Source organism: Colobus angolensis, unplaced genomic scaffold (assembly GCF_000951035.1).
Source record: "Colobus angolensis palliatus isolate OR3802 unplaced genomic scaffold, Cang.pa_1.0 Scaffold93, whole genome shotgun sequence".
Lineage (NCBI taxonomy): Eukaryota > Metazoa > Chordata > Mammalia > Primates > Cercopithecidae > Colobus > Colobus angolensis.
Window position 1 is genome coordinate 218,957 of NW_012123265.1, and position 20,767 is coordinate 239,723.

At 42.0% G+C, this 20,767-nt stretch overlaps 1 protein-coding gene across 3 annotated transcripts in view; it reads right to left on the reverse strand.

Annotated features, from left to right (window-relative positions):
• LOC105504521 (cytochrome b5 type B) overlaps positions 1–17,765 on the reverse strand; it is a 42,144-nt gene extending 24,379 nt beyond the window's left edge. For 2 of the 3 annotated variants that reach the window (XM_011931982.1, XM_011931981.1), the window contains exon 1: positions 17,409–17,765. In XM_011931982.1, coding sequence (XP_011787372.1) covers positions 17,409–17,582 — 174 coding nt within the window. In that variant the 5' untranslated portion in view covers positions 17,583–17,765. The remainder of the gene's footprint in view (positions 1–17,408) is intronic. The other variant, XM_011931980.1, reaches the window with a different exon arrangement.
• Positions 17,766–20,767: the final 3,002 nt, after the last annotated feature.

Here is a 20,767-nt window from a genome sequence, read left to right on the forward strand (position 1 = left end):
AAAAAAAAAAAAAAAGAGAAGTAAAACTGGGAAATCAGAGTATCTGTGGACTGTATAAATGTCAATATCCTGGTTGTGATATAGTACTAAAGTCTTGCAAAATGTTACAAATGGAAGAAGAGTACAAAGGATCTCTATCATTTCTTACAACTAGATATGAATTTACAATTATCTCAATAAAAATTTCCATTAAAAAAGAAATCAAATGAAGGCCAGGCACAGCGGCTCATGCCTGTAATCCCAGCACTTTGGGAGATCAAGGTGGGAGGATCACTTGAGCCTGGGAGTTCATGACCATCCTGGACAACAAGTGAGACGCTATCTCTTTTAAAAAAATAAATAAAAAATCAAATGAGATTCCCTAAATATATACTCAAATGTGTAACAGATATATGTATTTACACACACATACACACACACACACACACACACACACACACACAACACACAGGCCATAGCTGCATTATTCATTACAGTCCCAAACTGGAAACAGCCCAAACGTCTATAGCAGACTATATATAAATTGAGATATAATCATACAATGGAATCCTAATCTGCAATGAAAAAGAATGAACCACTGCCACATACACAACACATGAGAATGCAGTATGTTGAACTGAGGAAACTAGACACAAAAGAATATACACTGTGAAATTTCCATTTATAAAAAGTTCAAACACAGGCAAAATGAATCTATGCTGTTATGGTAATACAGTGGGTACCTCTGGGGATGAGGAAGAACCAGATGGTGGTTATACAAGTGTGCTCACTTACTACAGTGACATCTTATGGCTAAATCTCAAAAATATAGGCAGTATGTAAAGTAGTCAAATTCATAGAAACACAAAGTAGAATGTGACTGACTGCCAGGCGCTGGGGAAAGGAAAAAAAGGGAATTTGTTTAATGAGTATAGTCTCATTTTTGCAAGATGTAAAAGTTCTGAAGAACCCTGATTCACAACAATATTCAATATTCAAAATTTAAAACAATTGAATTGTATACTTAAAAATGTTTAAGATAGGCCAGGTGCAGTGGCTCAGGCCTGTAATCCCAGGACTTTGGGAGGCTGAGGCAGGAGGATCAGTAGAGACCAGGGGTTGAAGACCAGCCTGGGCAACACAGCAAGACCCCCATCTATATTAAAAATAAAGAAAAAAAATTGGCCAGGTGTGGTGGTGCACACCTGTAGTCCCAGCTACTTGGCAGGCTGAGGCAGAAAGACTGCTTGAGTCCAGGAGTTCAGGGCTGCAATGAGCTTTGATCACACCACTGCACTCGAGCCTGAGTGACAGACCAAGACCCTGTCTTTAAAACAAACAAATGTTTAAGATGGTAGATTTCGGCTGACACCTGTAATCCCAGCACTTGGGGAGGTTGAGACAGGTAGATCACCTGAGGGTGGGAGTTTGAGACCAGCCTGGCCAACATGGCGAAACCCCATCTCTACTGAAAATACAAAAATCAGCTTGGTGTAGTGGCCCACACCTGTAATTCCAGCTACTCAGGAGGCTGAGGCAGGAAAATCACTTGAACCCAGGACGCGGAGGTTACAGTGAGCAGAGATCACGCCACTGCACTCCAGCCTGGGTGACAGAGACTGTCTCAAAAAAACAAAAACAAAACAAAAAAGATGGTAGATGTCATGCTGTTTTTACCATAATATAAACTTTTAAGTAAAATACAATTAAAAATAGAAATAGGCTGGGTGCAGTGACTCACGACTGTAATCCCAGCACTTTGGGCGGCCAAGGCAGGCGGATCATGAGGTCACGAGTTCCAGACCATGCTGGCCAACACAGTGAAACCCTATCTCTACCAAAAATATCAAAATTAGCTAGGTGTAGTGGCGGGCACCTGTAGTCCCAGCTCTTCAGGAGGCGGAGGCAGAAGAATCGCTTGAACCCAGGAGGCGGAGGTTGCAGTGAACCGAGATCGAGCTCTCAGTTGATTTTTCACAAGGATGCCAAGTCCATTCAGTGGAGGAAAGAGCAGTCTTTTCAACAAATGATGCTGGGAAACTGGATTTCCACATGCAAAGGAAAGAAGATGAACCCCTACCCCCCCACCACATTACAAAAATTAACTCAAAATGGATCAACAACCTAAATATAAAAGCTAAAACCATAAAACTCTCAGAGAAAACATAAGGGTAAATGTTCATGACCTTGAGATTGGCAATGGATTCTTAGATATGATACCAAAAGCATGGGCAACAACAACAAAAAACAGATAAATTGGACTCCATCAAAATAAAAACTTTTGAGCATCAAAGGACATCAAGAGTAAAAAGACAATCTACAGAATGTGAGAAAATATTTACGAATCATATATCTGATCAAGAATTAATATCCAGAATATACAAAGAACTGTAACCTAACAACAAAGACACTCCAATTTAAAAGTGGGCAGAGAGCTGGGCGCGGTGGCTCACACGCCTGTAATCCCAGCACTTTGGGAGGCCGAGGCGGGCGGATCACGAGGGCAGGAGATGGAGACCATCCTGGCTAACAGGTGAAACCCTGTCTCTACTAAAAATACAAAAAATTAGCCGGGCCTGGTGGCGGGCGCCTGTAGTCCCAGCTACCCGGGAGGCTGAGGCAGCAGAATGGCGTGAACCCGGGAGGCGGAGCTTGCAGTGAGCTGAGACCCAGCCACTGCACTCCAGCCTGGGCGACAGAGCGAGGCTCCGTCTCAGAAAAAAAAAAAAAAAGAAAAAAAAAAGTGGGCAGAGAAAGAGCTCTCTCGCTCTCTCTCCTTCTTCTCACATCCAAATTTTTAAAAAGGCAAAGAACTCTAGTAGGCATTTTTCCAAAGAAAATATACAAATGACCAATAAGAAGATGAAAAGATGTGCAATATCAGTAGTCATTAAGGAAATGAATTCTGTCAGAAAGGGATTCCCCAAACCAAAAAAAAGAAATGAAAATCAAACCATAACGAGACACCACTTTACACCTGCTAGGATGGCTACAATTAAAAAAAAAAAAATCAAAAAATGGGTTCTTTGTATATTGCTGGTGGGAATATAAAATAGTGCAACTGCTGTGGGAAATAGTTTGGAGGTTCCTCAAAAAGCCAAACATAGAATTTCCATATGACCCAACAATTCCATTCTTAGATATGTCCAAATGAATTAAGAACAGAGTCACACAGATACTTGTACACCAATGTTCACTGCAGCATTGTTCACAAAAGCCAAATGGTGGACAACCCATGCCTATAAACAGATGAATAGATACACAAAATGTGGTATATACATAAAATATTATTCAGCCTTAAAAATGAATGAAATGGGCCGGGTGCGGTGGCTCAAGCCTGTAATCCCAGCACTTTGGGAGGCCGAGACAGACGGATCACGAGGTCAGGAGATCGAGACCATCCCGGCTAACACGGTGAAACCCCGTTTCTCTAAAAAATACGAAAAATTAGCCGGGCGAGGTGGCGGGCACCTGTAGTCCCAGCTACTCGGGAGGCTGAGGCAGGAGAATGGCGTGGAGCTTGCAGTGAGCGGAGATTGCACCACTGCACTCCAGCCTGAGTGACAGAGGGAGACTCCGTCTCAAAAAAAAAAAAAAAAAAAAAGAATGAAATTCTGATACATACTACAACATGAATGACCCTTGAAGACATTATGCTAAGTAAAATAAGCCAGATACAACAGGACAAATAGTGTTGATTCCATTTATATCCTAGAGTAGTCAAATTGATAGAAACAAAAACTAGAACTGTGATTACCAAAGGCTGGGAAGAGGGGGAAAGAGGGACTTATAGGTACAGAGTTTCAGTTTGGAGTAATGAAAAATTCTGGAGATAGGTGGTAGTGATGATTGCACAGCAATGTGAATGTACTTAATGCCACTGAGCTGTACACTTAACAATTAATAAAATGGTAAATTTTATGTTATATATATTTTACAAATAAAAATAAAACAAAACACATTATGCTAAGTGAAAGAAGCCAAATACAAAATGACAAATATTATATGATTCCATTTATATGGGGTACCTAGAAAAGGCAAATTCAAAAGAGACAGAAAGTAGATTAGGCATTAGCTTGAGTTTGGGGAGAGGCATACGGAGTTATGGCTTAATGGTTAGAGTTTCTGTTTGGGATGGTAATGAAAAAATTTTGGAAATAGAAGGTGGTGATGACTGCATAACAGTGTAAATATAATTAACGCCACTGAATTATACAATTAAAAATGGTTAAAATGGCAAATTTTGTTATCTATATTTCACCACAATAAAAGAAAGAGTAAAGTTAGGTTTATATATCTATAATTAATATAAACTAAAAATGTGCTTTTGTCTGAATCGTAACAAGACAGAAGTATATATATATCTCTCTCTCTCTCTCAGTAGTCTAGATTAACTGTCTATACTATTCAAATCCACTAGACACTCAAAAATTCCTCCCTACTTTTTATTAAGTAAACCTAGTAAGACAGTAGATATTTCCCATTTTCTTCTAGGATTTGCTTTGTATTTAAACCTCGTGTGAACTTGCAAAAAACATTCTTCCAACCTGAATAGCCTTGTACTTTAACACTAATGCACTCTGTGTCTACTTAATATTATGTACGCAGTTACACAATATTACAATTGAAATGTTTTAAATAAACTATACTGCTGCCGAGATTATAAACTGCCAAAAGAGACAAAACAATGATTGTGATCTATTCATTTCTATCTAAGTCAAGCAATAATAATCAAGTGAAATACTTGACAGCCACAAAGGAAATTTCACAATGTCCTCTTATGAAAAATTTTATCCAGTTCAACTGTCCAAAGAATATGTGATAGGAATAGGGGAAATCTATTGACTTTTCCTTAAGTTCATTTACTTTAGTAAGTACTATTGGAACGCAGACAGAAAATCTGTTTCAACAGAGAAAGAGGACAAATTCCTTACGGAAAATACTACTTCCAGATTACTAATTCTGTGCAAATAGGGGACTGCCGGACAGAAATGAGGAGAATGTGAAGAATGGCAGCTATAGAATAAAAATCTTGTTGGAAAAAAAATTACACAAATTCTCTGTGGGTGGAAATTCCATAGTGATGCAATAAAAATATAACAATGGAGATATACTAGAGACCACCTGACTTGGAAAATTAAATCTAGAAACATTAAGATTGAGGAAGTACAAAATTAGGCCTGGTGATGAAAAGGGGGTTCCTCTAGCTAAACACATTACCTCATCAAAATAAAACATGGAGGTTAAAATTTTGGAGAGGACAAAAACTACTTCCTAAAAAACAGTCTGCAGGGCAGAGAAAGATGACAGACCTGGGGGGTGAACAGGAGGAAATGGTGCAGGTCTATAGGTATTTGCATTTGGGTTAGAATGAGCCTGATAAGAAAAGGCTGTCACCTAAGAGAGGCAAACCAGCTGGCTACCAGGAATGGTGTAACCTTGGCAGGGTCTGAAGTGCAGGTCTGCAGATCCAAACATAACTTGACATCCTTATCCCCACAAGATGGGGTCCCACTGCACTGATTCTCACAACGCCATAGGTTCCTTCATGGTATTTATGTATCACAATTGCAATTATTTATTTAATATCTTTCTTCTCCATCAGACTAGATAAACTCCATTGGGAACAGAGACCACATCTGTCCCATTCATGGCTGTTTTAGAACACAGCCTGGTGCCTGGAACATAATGGGAGCTAGGAAGTGAGCACATACAGAGCTCACAAATGTGAACACACACTTGTGTGTTCTAGGATTTGCTTTGTACTTTAACACTGTTAACATGCATGCCATGCCCCTGGGCAAAATGAATACATAAATGAAAGTAGATTCCTTGATCAGGTCACCTCACCTGGGCAGTGGTAGAGGTTAAATTCTGCCTCCTCGGCCAGGCGTGGTGGCTCATGCCTATAATCCCAGCACTATGGGAGGCCGAGGCGGGCAGATCACGAAGTCAGGAGATCGAGACCATCCTGGCTAACATGGTGAAACCCCGTCTCTACTAAAAATACAAAAAACTAGCCGGGCGTGGTGGCGGGCACCTGTAGTCCCAGCTACTCGGGAGGCTGAGGCAGGAGAATGGCGTGAACCCGGGAGGCGGAGCTTGCAGTGAGCCGAGATCACGCCACTGCACTCCAGCCTGGGCGACAGAGCAAGACTCCGTCTCAAAAAATAAATAAATAAATAAATAAAAATAAATAAATTCTGCCTCATCTTATTTCTCATCTTCCCTAGAACTAACCACTTGGAACCACTCTTGGCAGAGAGTATTCTTTTTATAAAATTATAATATGAGGCCGGGCACAGTGGCTCACTCCTGTAATCCCAGCATTTGGGAGGCTGAGCTGGGAAGATTACCTGAGGTCAGGAGTTTGAGACCAGCCTGACCAACATGGTGAAACCCTGTCTCTGTTAAAAACACAAAAAATTAGCCAGGCGTGGTGGCGGGTACCTGCAATCCCAGCTACTCGGGAGGCCGAGGCAGGAGAATTGCTTGAACCTGGGAGGCAGAGGTTGTAAAGAGACCATGCCAGTGCACTCCAGCCTGGGAGACACAGTGAGACTCCATCTCAAAAATAAATGAATGAATTAATTTAATTATAATGTTAATTCCACTGGCCAGGCAACAATCAACTTTCTTTTGACCAGCCTTGGAGAAATCCAGTAGGAATTATTAGTCAAACTCCAAAGCTATCAAGAAATACCCTAGGATTGTACCAAATAGAGCCTGCATTCTCAGCAGTCTTAAGGCAAGGCCACTCTATACCTCACACAACAATTGCTTGGGCACAGATCTTCCCTGCAAATCCAAGTCATCTAATTTATCTTTCAATCCTTCAAAGCACTTGCCACTTGGTACTCAAAAGATGCTGCAGGAAACAATGGAATTTTGTATTAAATGCAATTTTGTATTAAAAACAAAATAATCACTAACACTTACTGAGCTCTTTAAGCCAGGTAATATGCCATAGTAAATCTATATATGCATTATTTAAATTACTTGTTACAACCACAACTACCCTGTGAAGTATGTGCTATTATCTCCATTTTACAGAGGGAAAAGGGCCTTTACAGAGCCCTTTACAAAGTTCCACAACTATTAAGTGGTAAAGTAGAAAGCTCAACCAGACACTTGGACCCCAAAGCTAACACCTAGCCACTAAAAAAAATGCTTTCAAGTCAAAAACAACAAACAACCCAATCTTAAAAAGGGCAAGACCAAACAGATACTTCATAAAAAGGCATATATAAATGGCCAATAAGCCCATGGAAAGATACAACATCATTAGTCATCAGGAAAATGCAAGTTAAAACCACAATTATATACCATTACACACCCATTACAATGGCTTTTCTTTTTTTTGAGACGAAGTCTTGCTCTGTCGCCCAGGCTGGAGTGCAGTGGCGCGATCTCGGCTCACTGCAACCTCCACCTCCCAGGTTCAAGCGATTCTCCTGCCTCAGCCTCCCAAGTAGCTGGGACTACAGGCATGCGCCACCACACGCTTTGTATTTTTAGAAGAGATGGGGTTTCACTATGTTGGCCAGGCTGGTCTCAATCTCCTGACCTTGTGATCTGTCTACCTTGGCCTCCCAAAGGGCTAGGATTACAGGCATGAGCCACAGTGCCTGGCCCACCACACACCCATTAGAATGGCTAAAAGTAAAATAACTGACAAATACAATGTGTCAATGAAGATGTGAAGAAACCGGAAAACCTACATTGTGGTGGGAGTATAAAATGATATAAACACTTTGGGAAATGCTCTGGCAGTTGCTTAAAAAGTTAAATAGACACATAACCTAGTAATCTCACTCCTAGCAATTCTACTACTAGGTATTTGCCCAGGAGGAATAAAATCATACGGCCACACAAAGATTTGTACATGACAGTTCCTAGCAGTTTTATTCATAATAGCCCCAAACTGGAGACAACAAAAATGTCAATCAACAGGTGAATGGATAAACAAATTTTGGCATGTTCACACAATGAAATCAGAAGTTACAAATCACTGATAATACAGAAAAAATAGATGAATCTCACAGATATACTGAGCAAAAGAAGCTAGACAGAAGAGTACTTACTATCGTGTTAGAAATAAAATCAGTGTGTTTGGGGACAACACTGGTAGAAATGTTCTATACAGTCATGTGCCACACAATATGGTCAACAATGGACCATATATATGATGGTGGTCCCATAAGATTATAATACCATATTTTTATTGAACATTTTCTATGTTTAGATGCACAAATACTTGTTACTGTGTCACAACTGCCTACAGGTTTGTACACGTTTGCAGCCTAGCAACATGAGACTATACCATACAGCTTAGGTGTGTAGTACGCTACACCACCTAGGTTTGTGTAAATATACTCTATGATGTTCATAAAGGGATAAAATCACCTAATGATGCAGTTCTCAGAATGTACCCTCATTGTGAAGTGACCCATGACCGTATATTGATTGTGATGGTGATTATACAGATGAGACATTTGTCAAAAATCACTGAACTCTACAGTCAAAATCTGTACATTTTATTGTCCCTACATTTGATTTCAATTAAGATGATTTAGAGAAAAAGTGACAGCAAAATATTGATAAACCCCAATGTTTATCAACAGGATATTGCTTAAATAAATTATGATCCATACAATAAATCCCACGCAGCTGTGGTGAAGGAGGAGGAGGGATGCCAGTTATTGCTATGGAAAGATAGCAATAGATATACAGTTAAGTGAAAAAGGCAAGACACAGGTCAGTGTGCATAGTATGTTATCTTTTGTGTAAAAAAAGAGTAACTATATTCACCTTGGCTTGAATATGCAAAAAGAAACTACACAAACAACGGTACACAAACAGCGGTAGTTAACTTTAGAAGGCAGTGAACCTGGGCAGAGGGGAAGGTGGCTTTTCACTATATACCTGTTTGACCTACTTAAGAAATGAAAAAATTACCTAGGTTCCAGGAAAGGGGTAACTGTTCTAACTCCCTATACCACATTCCCAATCATTCCAAATCATATCTAAAATGTGAACAAAGCTATAAAACAGACCTAATTCCATACTCTGCAGCCATGAAAAACATTGAGGCAGATCCTAGGGTATGGTTAAGAGTACAGGCCATAGGCCAGGCGTGGTGGCTCAGGCCTGTAATCCCAGCACTTTGGGAGGCTGAGGCGGGCAGATCAACTGAGGTCAGAAGTTCAAGACCAGCCTGGCCAACGTGGCAAAACCCAAGGGGAACATCACACACCGGGGCCTGTCGTGGAGTGGGGAGAGGGGGCAGGGATAGCATTAGGAGATATACCTAATGTAAATGACGAGTTAAGAGTTGCAGGACACCAACATGGCACATGTATACCTATGTAACAAACCTGCACGTTTACTCTAGAACTGCACATGTACTCTAGAACTTAAAAGTATAATAAAATAGTGCACATGTACTCTAGAACTTAAAAGTATAATAAAAAAAGAAAAAAATACAAAAATTAGCCAAGCATGGTGGCAGGTGCGTGTAATCCCGGCTACTTAGGAGGCTGAGGCAGGGAGAATCACTTGAACCCGAGAGGTGGAGGTTGCAGTGAGCCAAGATCACACCATTGCACTCCAGCCTGGGTGATGGAGCAAGACTGTCTCAAAAAAAAAAAAAAGAGTAGAGTACAGGCTATAGGGTCACAGTGCTCGAGTTCAAACCTCACCTGTGTCACCTAACTTTATGAATGTGAAAGTTCCTCCTCTGTGCCTGTTTTCTCATCTCTAAAATGGGTTTTTGGGAAGCTAAAAGAGAAATTACATGTAAAGCACTTAGAATAATAAGCACCCAATAAATACTATGACAACTACTAGGGCAAATCAACTAATAGAATACTATGACACTATTTCTGTATATATTTCTACATATTTGTATATATAAGTATATACATATTTGTACATATAAGTATATGCACAGAAGATGTAATATTCAAATTATTGGGATTGAAATAGTTTAGCCTAGCCTAACTTTAATGTGTTCAGAACACTTACGTTCGCCTACAGTTGGGCAAAATCATCTAACATGAAGCCTAACTTATAATAAAGTGTTGAATATTTCATGTAATTTAATGAATACCATACTGAAAGTGAAAAATAGAATGGTTGTATGGGTACTAACATGTCACTTTCACACCATGGTAAAGTCAAAAAATTTTAAGTCAAGCCATAGTAGTCAGGAACAGTCTGTAAATTGCTTCAATGACATCCCTCATCTTAAAACATGTCAGTGGTTTTCTATTATCTTTTGGATCTAATCCAAACTACCTACCTGACCTTGCATGTCCTGGCTCCCGCCTAGCTTTCTGGCCATTCTTGTCCTTCATTCACTACAGACACAGCTTCTTTCAGTCCCACTGATGTGCCAAACTCTTGCTTGACTTCAAATGCTGCTGGAATGCTCTTTTCTGTATCCTTTCCAAATCAGGTTCATGACCATCAGCTCAATTAAAAATTATCTTCTCACAGAGGCTTTCCCAGATCACTCTTATTAAATTAAATCTTTCCTGATTTTTCTTTCTCGTTTGTTTTCTTCATAAAATTGCCACGATTTAAAATTATTTCATCTGTCTGTTTTTGTTTTGACTCCTCTAGAATGGTAGCTTCAAGAAGGCAGTATCATGGGATTTTTTTTGTTTTGTTTGTTTGTTTTGAGACAGGGTCTCGCTGTCACCTAGGCTGGAGTGCAGTGGTGCTATCTCGGCTCACTGCAGCCTCGATGTCCTGGCCTCAAGCCATTCTCCCACCCCAGCCTCCTGAGTGGCTGGGACTACAGGCTCATGCCACCATGCTCGTCTAATTTTCGTATTTTTTGTAGAAATGGGGTTTCACCGTGTTGCCTAGGCTGGTCTCAAACTCCTGAGCTCAAGTGATCTGTCCACCTTGGCTTACCAAATGCTGGGATTACAGGTGTCAGCCACTGCACCCAGCTTTGTTTTGTTTTTAAGACAGAATCTCACTCTGTCGCCCAGGCTGGGGTTCCATGTTTATTTTTATACACCACCAAGGCCTACTACTACACAGAACTTAACAAATATTTGGGTTAATAAAATGTTATCTCATTTACAAGATGGGTCCTAAAGTAATATTCTCATTTATGGTGACAGTTTCTAAAAACATATATAGGCCGGTGCTGTGGCTCACACCTGTAATCCCAGCACTTTGGGAGGCCGAGGTGGGCAGATCACTTGACGTCAGGAGTTCGAGACCAGCCTACCCAACATGGTGAAACCCTATCTCATAAAAATTAGCCAGATGTGGTGGGAGGCACCTGTAGTGCCAGCTACTCCAGAGGCTGAGGCAGGAGAATCGCTTGAACCCAGGAGGCAGAGGTTGCAGTGAGCCAAGATAATGCTACTGCACTCCAGCCTGGGTGGCAAAACAAGACTCCATCTTAAAATAAATAAATAAATACGCATATAAAGTTTTAAAATAGGGCTGGGCGTGGTGGCTCATGCCTGTAATCCCAGCGCTTTGGGAGGCCAAGGTAGGTGGATCACCAGAGGTCAGGAGTTCAAGACCCGCCTGGCCAAATGGCGAAACACCATCTCTACTAAAAATAGAAAAATTAGCTGGGCGTGGTGGCATGCACCTGTAATCTCAGCTACTCAGGAGGTTGAAGCATGAGAATTGCCTGAATCTGGGAGGCAGAGGTTGCAGTAAGCCGAGATCATGCCATTGCACAGCAGCCTGGGTGACAAGAGCAAAACTCTGTCTCAAAAAAAGAAAAAAAAGTTTAAAAATATCACAATGTGGCCGGGCGTGGTGGCTCAAGCCTGTAATCCCAGCACTTTGGGAGGCCGAGATGGGCGGATCGCGAGGTCAGGAGATCGAGACCATCTTGGCTAACACAGTGAAACCCCGTCTCTACCAAAAAATACAAAAAACTAGCCGGGCGAGGTGGCAGGCGCCTGTGGTCCCAGCTGCTCGGGAGGCTGAGGCAGAAGAATGGCATAAACCCGGGAGGCGGAGCTTGCAGTGAGCTGAGATCCAGCCACTGCACTCCAGCCTGGGCGACAGAGCGGGACTCCGCCTCAAAAAAAAAAAATCACAATGTTATTTCAAGTCACTGTTTTGACAAATGGTTATCTATATACAAGTCAACGGCTTCAAAATGTTCACTTGTAATACCCAGTAAGAAAATAATTTTACACTGTAATCCAGTAAACACCATATACATGAGACATTATAGGCCAGGCACAGTGGCTCATGCCTGTAATCCCAACACTTTGGGAGGCCAAGGCGGGAGGATCACTTGAGCCCAGAGTTTGAAACCAGCCTGGGAAACATGATGAAACTCCATCTCTACAAAAAAATACAAAAAAAATTAGCTGGGTGTGGTAATATATGCCTGTAGTCCCAGCTACCCGGGAGGCTGAGAGGGGAGGACTGCTTGAACCCAGGAGGCAGAGGTTGCAGTAAGCCAAATGGCACCATTGCACTCAAGTCTGGACAACAGAGCCAGACTGTCTCCAAAAAGAAAAAAAAAAGACATTATATATAACTGAACAAAGTTTCACAAAATTTTACTCTTGATAAGAGATGCACTTTGATATTTTCTATTCAATGTCGTAAGATATTATAATCATTTTTATGTGATTTTTCTAAACTACTAAATAGTGGAAAGATAATGACATGCACTACTTTCATTCATGATTTCAACAACTCATGAATGCACTAATTCAAACAATGCAAAATTAATCTGCTAGGGAAAGATAATTCAATTATATTACCAATTCTAAACTACCATATTCAAACTCCAGTATCACACTCTAACCAGTCATCAATCAAAAAAAAATGGTAACCTACTGACACAGGACACTTAGATTAGCAACCCCTTGCTAAAGGAGGGGCCCCAAAGTGACATCAGAGTGGAAAGAGAAGGATGAACACCAATGTAAGCCTTCCCTCTCCCATCTAATAGCAACCCAATTCTTGAAGACTCATAAGCCAAAAACTTTGGTGTTATCGTTGACTCCTTTTTCTTTCATTCCCCAAATCTGGCGCACCATTAAATCCTATTGGCTCTTCCATCACAACACATCCAAAATCTGACACTTGTTCTGGTCCAACCCACTATCTCTTGCCTAATTACTAAAACAGCCTCCTAACCGGGCTCCTCAATTCTGCCCTTGTCCTCTTGAGAAGGTGAAGCCAGCTGGACTTCCTGGGTCGAGTGGGGACTTGGAGAACTTTTCTGTGTCTAGCTAGAGGATTGTAAACGGACCAGTCAGAGCTCTGTGTCTAGCTAAAGGATTGTAAATGTACCAATCAGCACTCTGTAAAAACAAACCAATCAACACTGTGTCTAGCTAAAGAATTGTAAATGCACCAATCAGCACTGTGTAAAAAATGAACCAATCAGCACTCTGTAAAATGGACCAATCAGCAGTCTGCAAAATGGACCAATCAGCAGGATGTGGGTGGGGACAAATAAGGGAATAAAAACTGGCCACCCCAGCCAGCAGCAGCAACCTGCTCCGGTCCCCTTACATACTATGGAAGCTTTGTTCTTTCACTCTTCACAATAAATCTTGCTGGTGCTCACTCTTTGGGTCCGTGCCACCTTTAAGAGGTGTAACAACTCACGGTGAAGGTCCGTGGCTTCATTCTTAAAGTCAGCGAGACCAAGAACCCACCAGAAGGAACCAACTCCAGACACACTCTTCCTTCAGTCTTTCACAACAATGTAGTCAGAATGATCCCATTAAGTCACATCATGTCACTCTTCTGCTCCAGTGATTTCCCATCTCAGAATAAAAGCCAAAGTCCTTCCTAAAAGGAAGTTGCCTGTGATCTGCCCTCCCCTGATCATTCTGATCTCATCTGCAACTATCCAACCACTGTGGCCTCCCTCACTGTTCCTCAGACACACCAGACATCCTCCCATCTTAAGGCCTTTGAACTTGTTTCCTCTGTCAGGAATGCTCTTCCTACAGATATCCTCATGGCTAGCTCCCTCACTTTGCTCCTGGCTTTTACTTAGTCATCTTCATAAAGTTATCTCGCCACCATTGCTAAAATTTCAAACCCTCCTCCTCACACCACATACACATTCCACAGTCCTCCTCCCTGTATTATTTTTCTTTTTTTTTTTTTGTGATGGAGTCTCACTGTATCACCAGGCTACAGTGCAGTGCCACAATCTCGGCTCACTGCAACCTCTATCTTCTGGGTTCAAGTGATTCTCCTGCCTCAGCCTCCCGAGTAGATAGGACTACAGGCACATGCCACCACGCCCAGCTAATTTTTGTATTTTTAGTAGAGATGGGGTTTCACCACGTTGGCCAGGATGCTCTGGATCCAGACCTCATGATCCACCCGCCTCAGCCTCCCAAAGTGCTGGGATTACAGGCGTGAGCCACCGTGTCCAGCCCTCTGTATTATTTTTCTTCTTAGTGCTCACCACTACCTAACGTAGTATACATTTTAGTTATTTATTCTTATTATCTGCCTCCTGTGCCATGTAATCTCCATGAGGGCATAGCTGTTCATTCGCTACTAAATCTCCAGCACCTAGAACAGTGTCTGGAACATAGTAAAGGCTTAATAAATAAGTGAATGAATGAGTAGGCTTGGAATGAACGAGAAAACAGAATAGTTTAAATAAGAATAGCTAATTAGGCTGAGTGCAGTGACTCACACCTGTAATCTCAGCACTTTGGGAGGCCCAGGCAGGAGGATCCCTTGAGCCCAGGAGTTCCAGACCACACTGGGCAACATAGTGGGACCCCAATTCTACAAAAAATTTAAAAAATTAGCCAGGCGCGGTGGTGCACACCTTTTCCTAACTATTCGGGAGGTTGAAATGGAAGGATCACTTGACCCCAGAAGACTGAGGCTGCAGGGAGCCGCACTCCAGCCTGGGTGAAAGTTAAGACCTTGTCTCAAAAAACAAAACAAAAAAAAACAAAACTGCAGGTAAAGATCTGCAGCTCAAGTTCCAAGGGAAACTTTGGCACATTAGTGATGTCTCTGGCTATATCAGCATGTGGTTGAAACAGGTTAGTTACTTCTGGAATCTTCACAGAGGAAAAAAAAAAAAAAGAAACAGGTAGCAACTATTACTTGAGACTGAATTAATGCTGTCTGTAAGGGCTGAGTGTTCCCTCCAAGCTCACCATCTATTCTGAATCAATCAAGAAAAAAAATGGGGGGAAATAAAACCACAAATGAAAAACATGATTTTCTTTTTTTTCTCTTTTTTTTTGAGACAGAGTCTCGCTCTGTCACCCAGGTTGGAGTCCAGCAGCACCATCTCAACTTACTGCAGCCTCCGCCTCCCAGGTTCAAGCGATTCTCCTACCTCAGCCTCCCAAGTAGCTGGGATCACAGGTGCCACCACGCCTGGCTTTATTTTGTATTTTTAGCAGAGCTGAGGTTTCACCATGTCGGCCAGACTGGTCTCGAACTCCTGACCTCAGGTGATCTGCCCGCCTCTGCCTCCAAAAGTGCTGGGATTACAGGCATAAGTCACTGCGCCCGGCCAAAAACCTTGATTTTCTACCCTTTATGAACCATGCTTTAGCATGAAACTTATTATGAAGCAAATACCAGAAGTCATAGCTAAGGCTAGAATTTTGAAGTAATGCTATGCGGACAAGAGAAATCAAGAGATCTGTCAAATCTGCTACTAACTGATTGTATGACCAGGGTCTCTCTGAACCTATTACTCGTACCTCTGTTAAAATAAAAATCACCACTATCCAAGTCACCCTCGACTAGTTGTTCTGAAGATGAAATAATGGGAAAGCCCCCTCCCCCCCTGTTTTTTTTGGAGTCTCACTCTGTCGCCCCGACTGGAGTGCAATGGCGCGATCTTGGCTCACTGCAACCTCTGCCTCCCTGGTTCAAGTGATTCTCCTGCCTCAGCCTCCTGAGTAGCTGGGACTACAGAGTCTCAGGCTGGAGTGCAGTGGGGTGCAGTGGCGTGATCTCAGATCTCAGCTCACTGAAAGCTCCGCCTCCTGGGTTCCCGCCATTCTCCTGCCTCAGCCTCCCAAGTAGCTGGGACTACAGGCGCCCACCATCACTCCCGGCTAATATTTTGTATTTTTAGTAGAGACAGGGTTTCACCGTGTTAGCCAGGATGGTCTCGATCTCCTGATCTCGTGATCCGCCCGTCTCGACCTCACAAAGTGCTGGGAGACCCACCGCACCCCGCCGGAAAGCACTTTTAAAAGCATAAAATGCCATACACCATACAAATGCAAGAAGTTACTAAATTCTGAGTTTGTTAAGTTATTGTTCACTATTAAGATTTATGAAAAATAATGTTCTTTGGGGGAAACTTTTACATTTTGAAAGTTTTTAGAATTAAAAGTCAGGATGCAGAGATTTCTCTTTTAGGCCCCAAATTAATCGAAAAAATATTTCACTAGTATATTTGCTTCAGAGAAATAGAAGTGAACTTTCACAAGTCATTAATCTATTGCTCAAAATAAAATGATCTCACACACACACGGGCAGACACACAATCAAAGCTTCAAACCAATCTTTGGTGGCTGCATATCACTAGTTGCCTGGGGTTGGGAGAGAATGACTGCAAAGGGAAAGGAAGCTTTTCAGAGTGATGGAAATGGTTTATGTCTTAATATGGATGAATACATTTTTCAAAACTCAGCAAAATGTACATTTTAGATAGGCACAATTTAAGTATGTACATTACACCTCAATAAAGTTAGTTTAAATTTGTAAAAGTCTATCCTATTTCCTTAATTAAAAAAAAAAAATTAGTTGCACCATGGTCTCAAAGATAATTTTTAAAATGAGATCTAATGCAACAGGCTTGAAGATTAAATAAAACAGGCTTGAATATTTAAGAAAAATGACAAAACATGAGTCAATGACAAAAAAAAGGTTGATTTATGAATTTCTGACCTCAAGGTCAACTCAGATTAGGGGGAAAAAAAACAATGGAGGCATAATCAAGATGCGGGAGCGTGCGGAGAGAAATCTGAGCTTCTACTCTAGAAGCCAAAAACCAAAAACGGTATTACTTCAGAAGGCACACTGGAAAAGCACAGCAGACCTAGGTTCAACGGATCTAGGCCGTTAACTGCATGGCCTTGAGAGTTCTCAACCTGTGAGCCTCAGTTTCCCTTTCTGTAAAATAAAGATAATGATGGCTTAGAGTTTAGCTGAGCACACAGCAAGTGCTCGACACATAAGTAATACATGATATTACATAAGGCATCAGAACTCGGAGCTGACTGGAAATGCATGCAAACCAAAGCCTTCCCCCCAATCCCACCCCAGTTTCCCTCTGAGGGTCGTGATCCCTTTCGTACGCCTTATCGCCCCCAGCCAAGCCTCCCTTCCTTCCCACATACCCTCCACACAGCCTTTTCACCCCTCGCCCCAGCAGCTCCAGAGGCCTCCCACCTCCCACGCCCCACCTCGTTGAGGAAGCGGGTGACATCGTAGACTCGCCCATGGATCACAAGCCACAGTTCCTTCAAGGAGTTGCGCTTTGCCACCTCCTCCAATCGGTAATAGGTGACTGACGTCTCGACTTCCTGCCCTTTCCCATCGTTACTGCTGGCTTCCGCAGTCGCCATTGAACCGGACATACCGCCTCTCCACCGCTAACCGAGATTCCGCGACTACTTTCCTGGAGAGCCCGCTCTCAGCCTTCCTCGGCTTCCGTAACCAGGGCCCATAAGGCCTTGAGACGGTTCCTAGCAACAGCCAATCACACTTCCGAATAGTGCCTGGTTCGTTTTCTTTTCACCAATGAAACGAGTGACTCAGTTAGAAGTCCCGCCCACTCCTCGCCAGATCCTCCAGGCGAAAGTCTGGTTCGAGGTCGAACTAACCAATTAGGGTCGTTCAGCCCCTCCAACCTCGCCAATCAGATACCGCGATTTTTGGACTGGCGCCGAAAAGAGGTGTGCAGACAGCTGTCACCTCAGGAGAGGTTCCCCTTCGCTCAGCCTGTGGGCCTTTAGGGTCTCCAGCGTTCCGCTTCCCTTCCCATCGCTGTGGCTTTCTCCTGAGTCTCAGGAAGCTCGTTTCCCCTACACTACCGGCACAGCTTGTATCCCAACCCTGATTGTACATCTTTGCTGCCTCCAGGTCGTGATCTGGCCAATCCCGTCTCTCCTCAGTTTCCCCATCAGTAAAATGGGCTTGATAAGCTCTCTCTTACAAATGGGTTGGCCTTTTTTTTTCTTTTCTTTTCTTTTTTTTTTTCTGAGATGAGGTCTCGCTCTGTCACCCAGGCTGGAGTGCAGTGGTGCGATCTTGGCTCACTGCAACCTCCGCCTCCCAGGTTCAAGCGACTCTCCTGTCTCAGCCTCCCGAGTAGCTGGAATTACAGGCATGCGCCACCACGCCCGGCTAATTTTTGTATTTTTACTAGAGACGGGGTTTCACCATGTTGGCCAGGCTGGTCTTCAACTCCTGACCTCAGGTGATCCGCCCGCCTAGGCCTCCCAAAGGGCTGGAATTACAGGCGTGAGCCACCGCGCCTGGCCCGGTTTGCCTATGTTAATGAGAGTGCCTGTAAAGCGCTTGGCGCATAGTAATCGCTAAACAGGGTAGCCAATTAGAAAGGCAATTGCTGTCCCGAGTCCTTGGGACAGCAATTGGGGGTAGAGCGTGCCAAGTATCCCATGTTTCTACCACCATTCAGAATCCGATTTTCAAACGAATTCTGTGGTGATCAGGATCAATCTGCACTATTTTAGTCTCTACGTAATCTAAAATAGAATTGAACTTAACTACTCTCCAATAGCGGTCCCGGCACTTTGGAATTCCAAGTTTGGTTAAGGTGCAGTGTTGTGAGCCACTTTTTAACTGCCATTATAACTGACAGATTGCTCTTCCTATAATGTCATTTTCATCTTGTCACTCTCGCAGTCTACCATTCAGGGGTGTCCACAATCCATTCGCAACCTCTTTCACTAACATTTAATATTTTCCACCATTCCCTTTATAAGCCTGTTGCACCAGCCCTGACTCCAAAACCTGCTGGTTTAAAACCACATCTGTGGTCATTCCAGGTCCACCAAGTTAATTTCAGATCACGTAGAGATGAAAATGGTGCAGACTGATCCTGATCATCACAGAATTCGTTCGAAAATCGGATTCTGAATGGTGGTAGAAACATGGGATACTCCACGCTCTACCCGCAATTGCTGTCCCAAGGACTCCTCTTCCTTTCAATGACTACTGGCTTTTCAAGTTCCTCTTCGGTTTCTTCTATTTTCAAACTTCTTCTCCTACCGTTCTGTTCCATTCCTTTGTAGTACCTAAGAAAGCATATTACTATTTTGGGAAACCTGCTACATCTATAAATTTTAACTTTACAGAATTTACTTCCCTAGTTAGACTGACACGATGAGAGCAATCTCACAAGATTCTTAGGATCCTCCACAAACTCCAGATTCAAATATTTACATTTATTCCAGACATTTACTATTTACTGTTACAGGTCTTAGGATAGGCATTGGGAGTAGAGAGATAACATAAGAAACAAAATCTCTGAAAGAAATAAAAACATTTACAGGCTGAATGCAGCAGCTCAAGTCCCGTAATTCCAGCACTTTGGGAGGCCGAGGTGGACAGATCGCTTAAGCCCAGGAGTTCAAGACCACTTTGGACAACTAGTGAGGCTCTTTTCTCTTCAAAAAATACAAAAATTATCTAGGCATGGTGGCACGCAATTATAATCCCAGGTATTTGAGAGCCTGAGATCTGAGGATGGCTTGAGTCTGGGAAGTCGAGGCTGCAGTGAGGTGTGATGACACCACTGCACTCCAGCCTGGATGACAGAGCGAAACCCTGTCTCAAAAAAGATAAATAAATAAAAATAAAAAATTACAAAGTCTAGCACTTAAGTGATATATACATGTAACATTTTATTTGAAATTTTTTTTTAGAATTTCTAACAAGTAAGTTACAAGAATAACACAATGAATGACCGTATACTTTTAGCTTAGGTTTACCAGTTGTTAACATTTTTCAGTATTTGATTTTTTTCCATGTATATTTTGATAGTTGTTGTTAATAGTGCTGAACTATTTCAGACATCACCCACCCTTTACAGCCAAATAATTCTACATGTATCTTCTAAAAATAAGAACATATTGTTACATAACTGCAGTATGATTTTCAAATTCAGAGAATTTAACTTTCACACAAAACTATTCTCTAACATACTCTCCATATTATTTTCCATTATTGCATTCTTGTCCTTTGTGGAATTTTAGTGTGTCTGTATGATCCAAGATCCGGTTGGGGATCATGTATTGCACCTAGCTAAGTCTCTTGAGTCTCCTTTAATCTGGAACATTTCCTTAACTTTGCTTTTGCTTTCATGACATTGACATTTTTAAATAGTATAACCTCAAATTGAATTTTACACTGAAAAATTATTGTGACCTAAATGTTTTGGTTATAAATTTATATTCACAATTTATAGCACATGTTAGCCGGAAAGTCTGGCTTGGAATACCTGTTCCTACCACTCACATATTTGGTGACCTTGGGCAGGTTTCTTAGCCTCTTTTTTTCCATGCGAATACCCACTACCCACTTGTTCCGACACCATCTGATGAAAACACAATTCCCCCTTCAATTGTTTTCCTGTCTCTGTCGAAAATTGATTGATCATTTAAGTGTGGTTCTCTTTCTGAACTTTCTATTCTGTTCCAACAACTTATTTGTTTATCTTTATGCCAGTTCCACAGTCTTGATTACTGTAACTTTGTAGTAAGGCATTAAATCAGGTAATATGAGTCTTAAGGCTTTG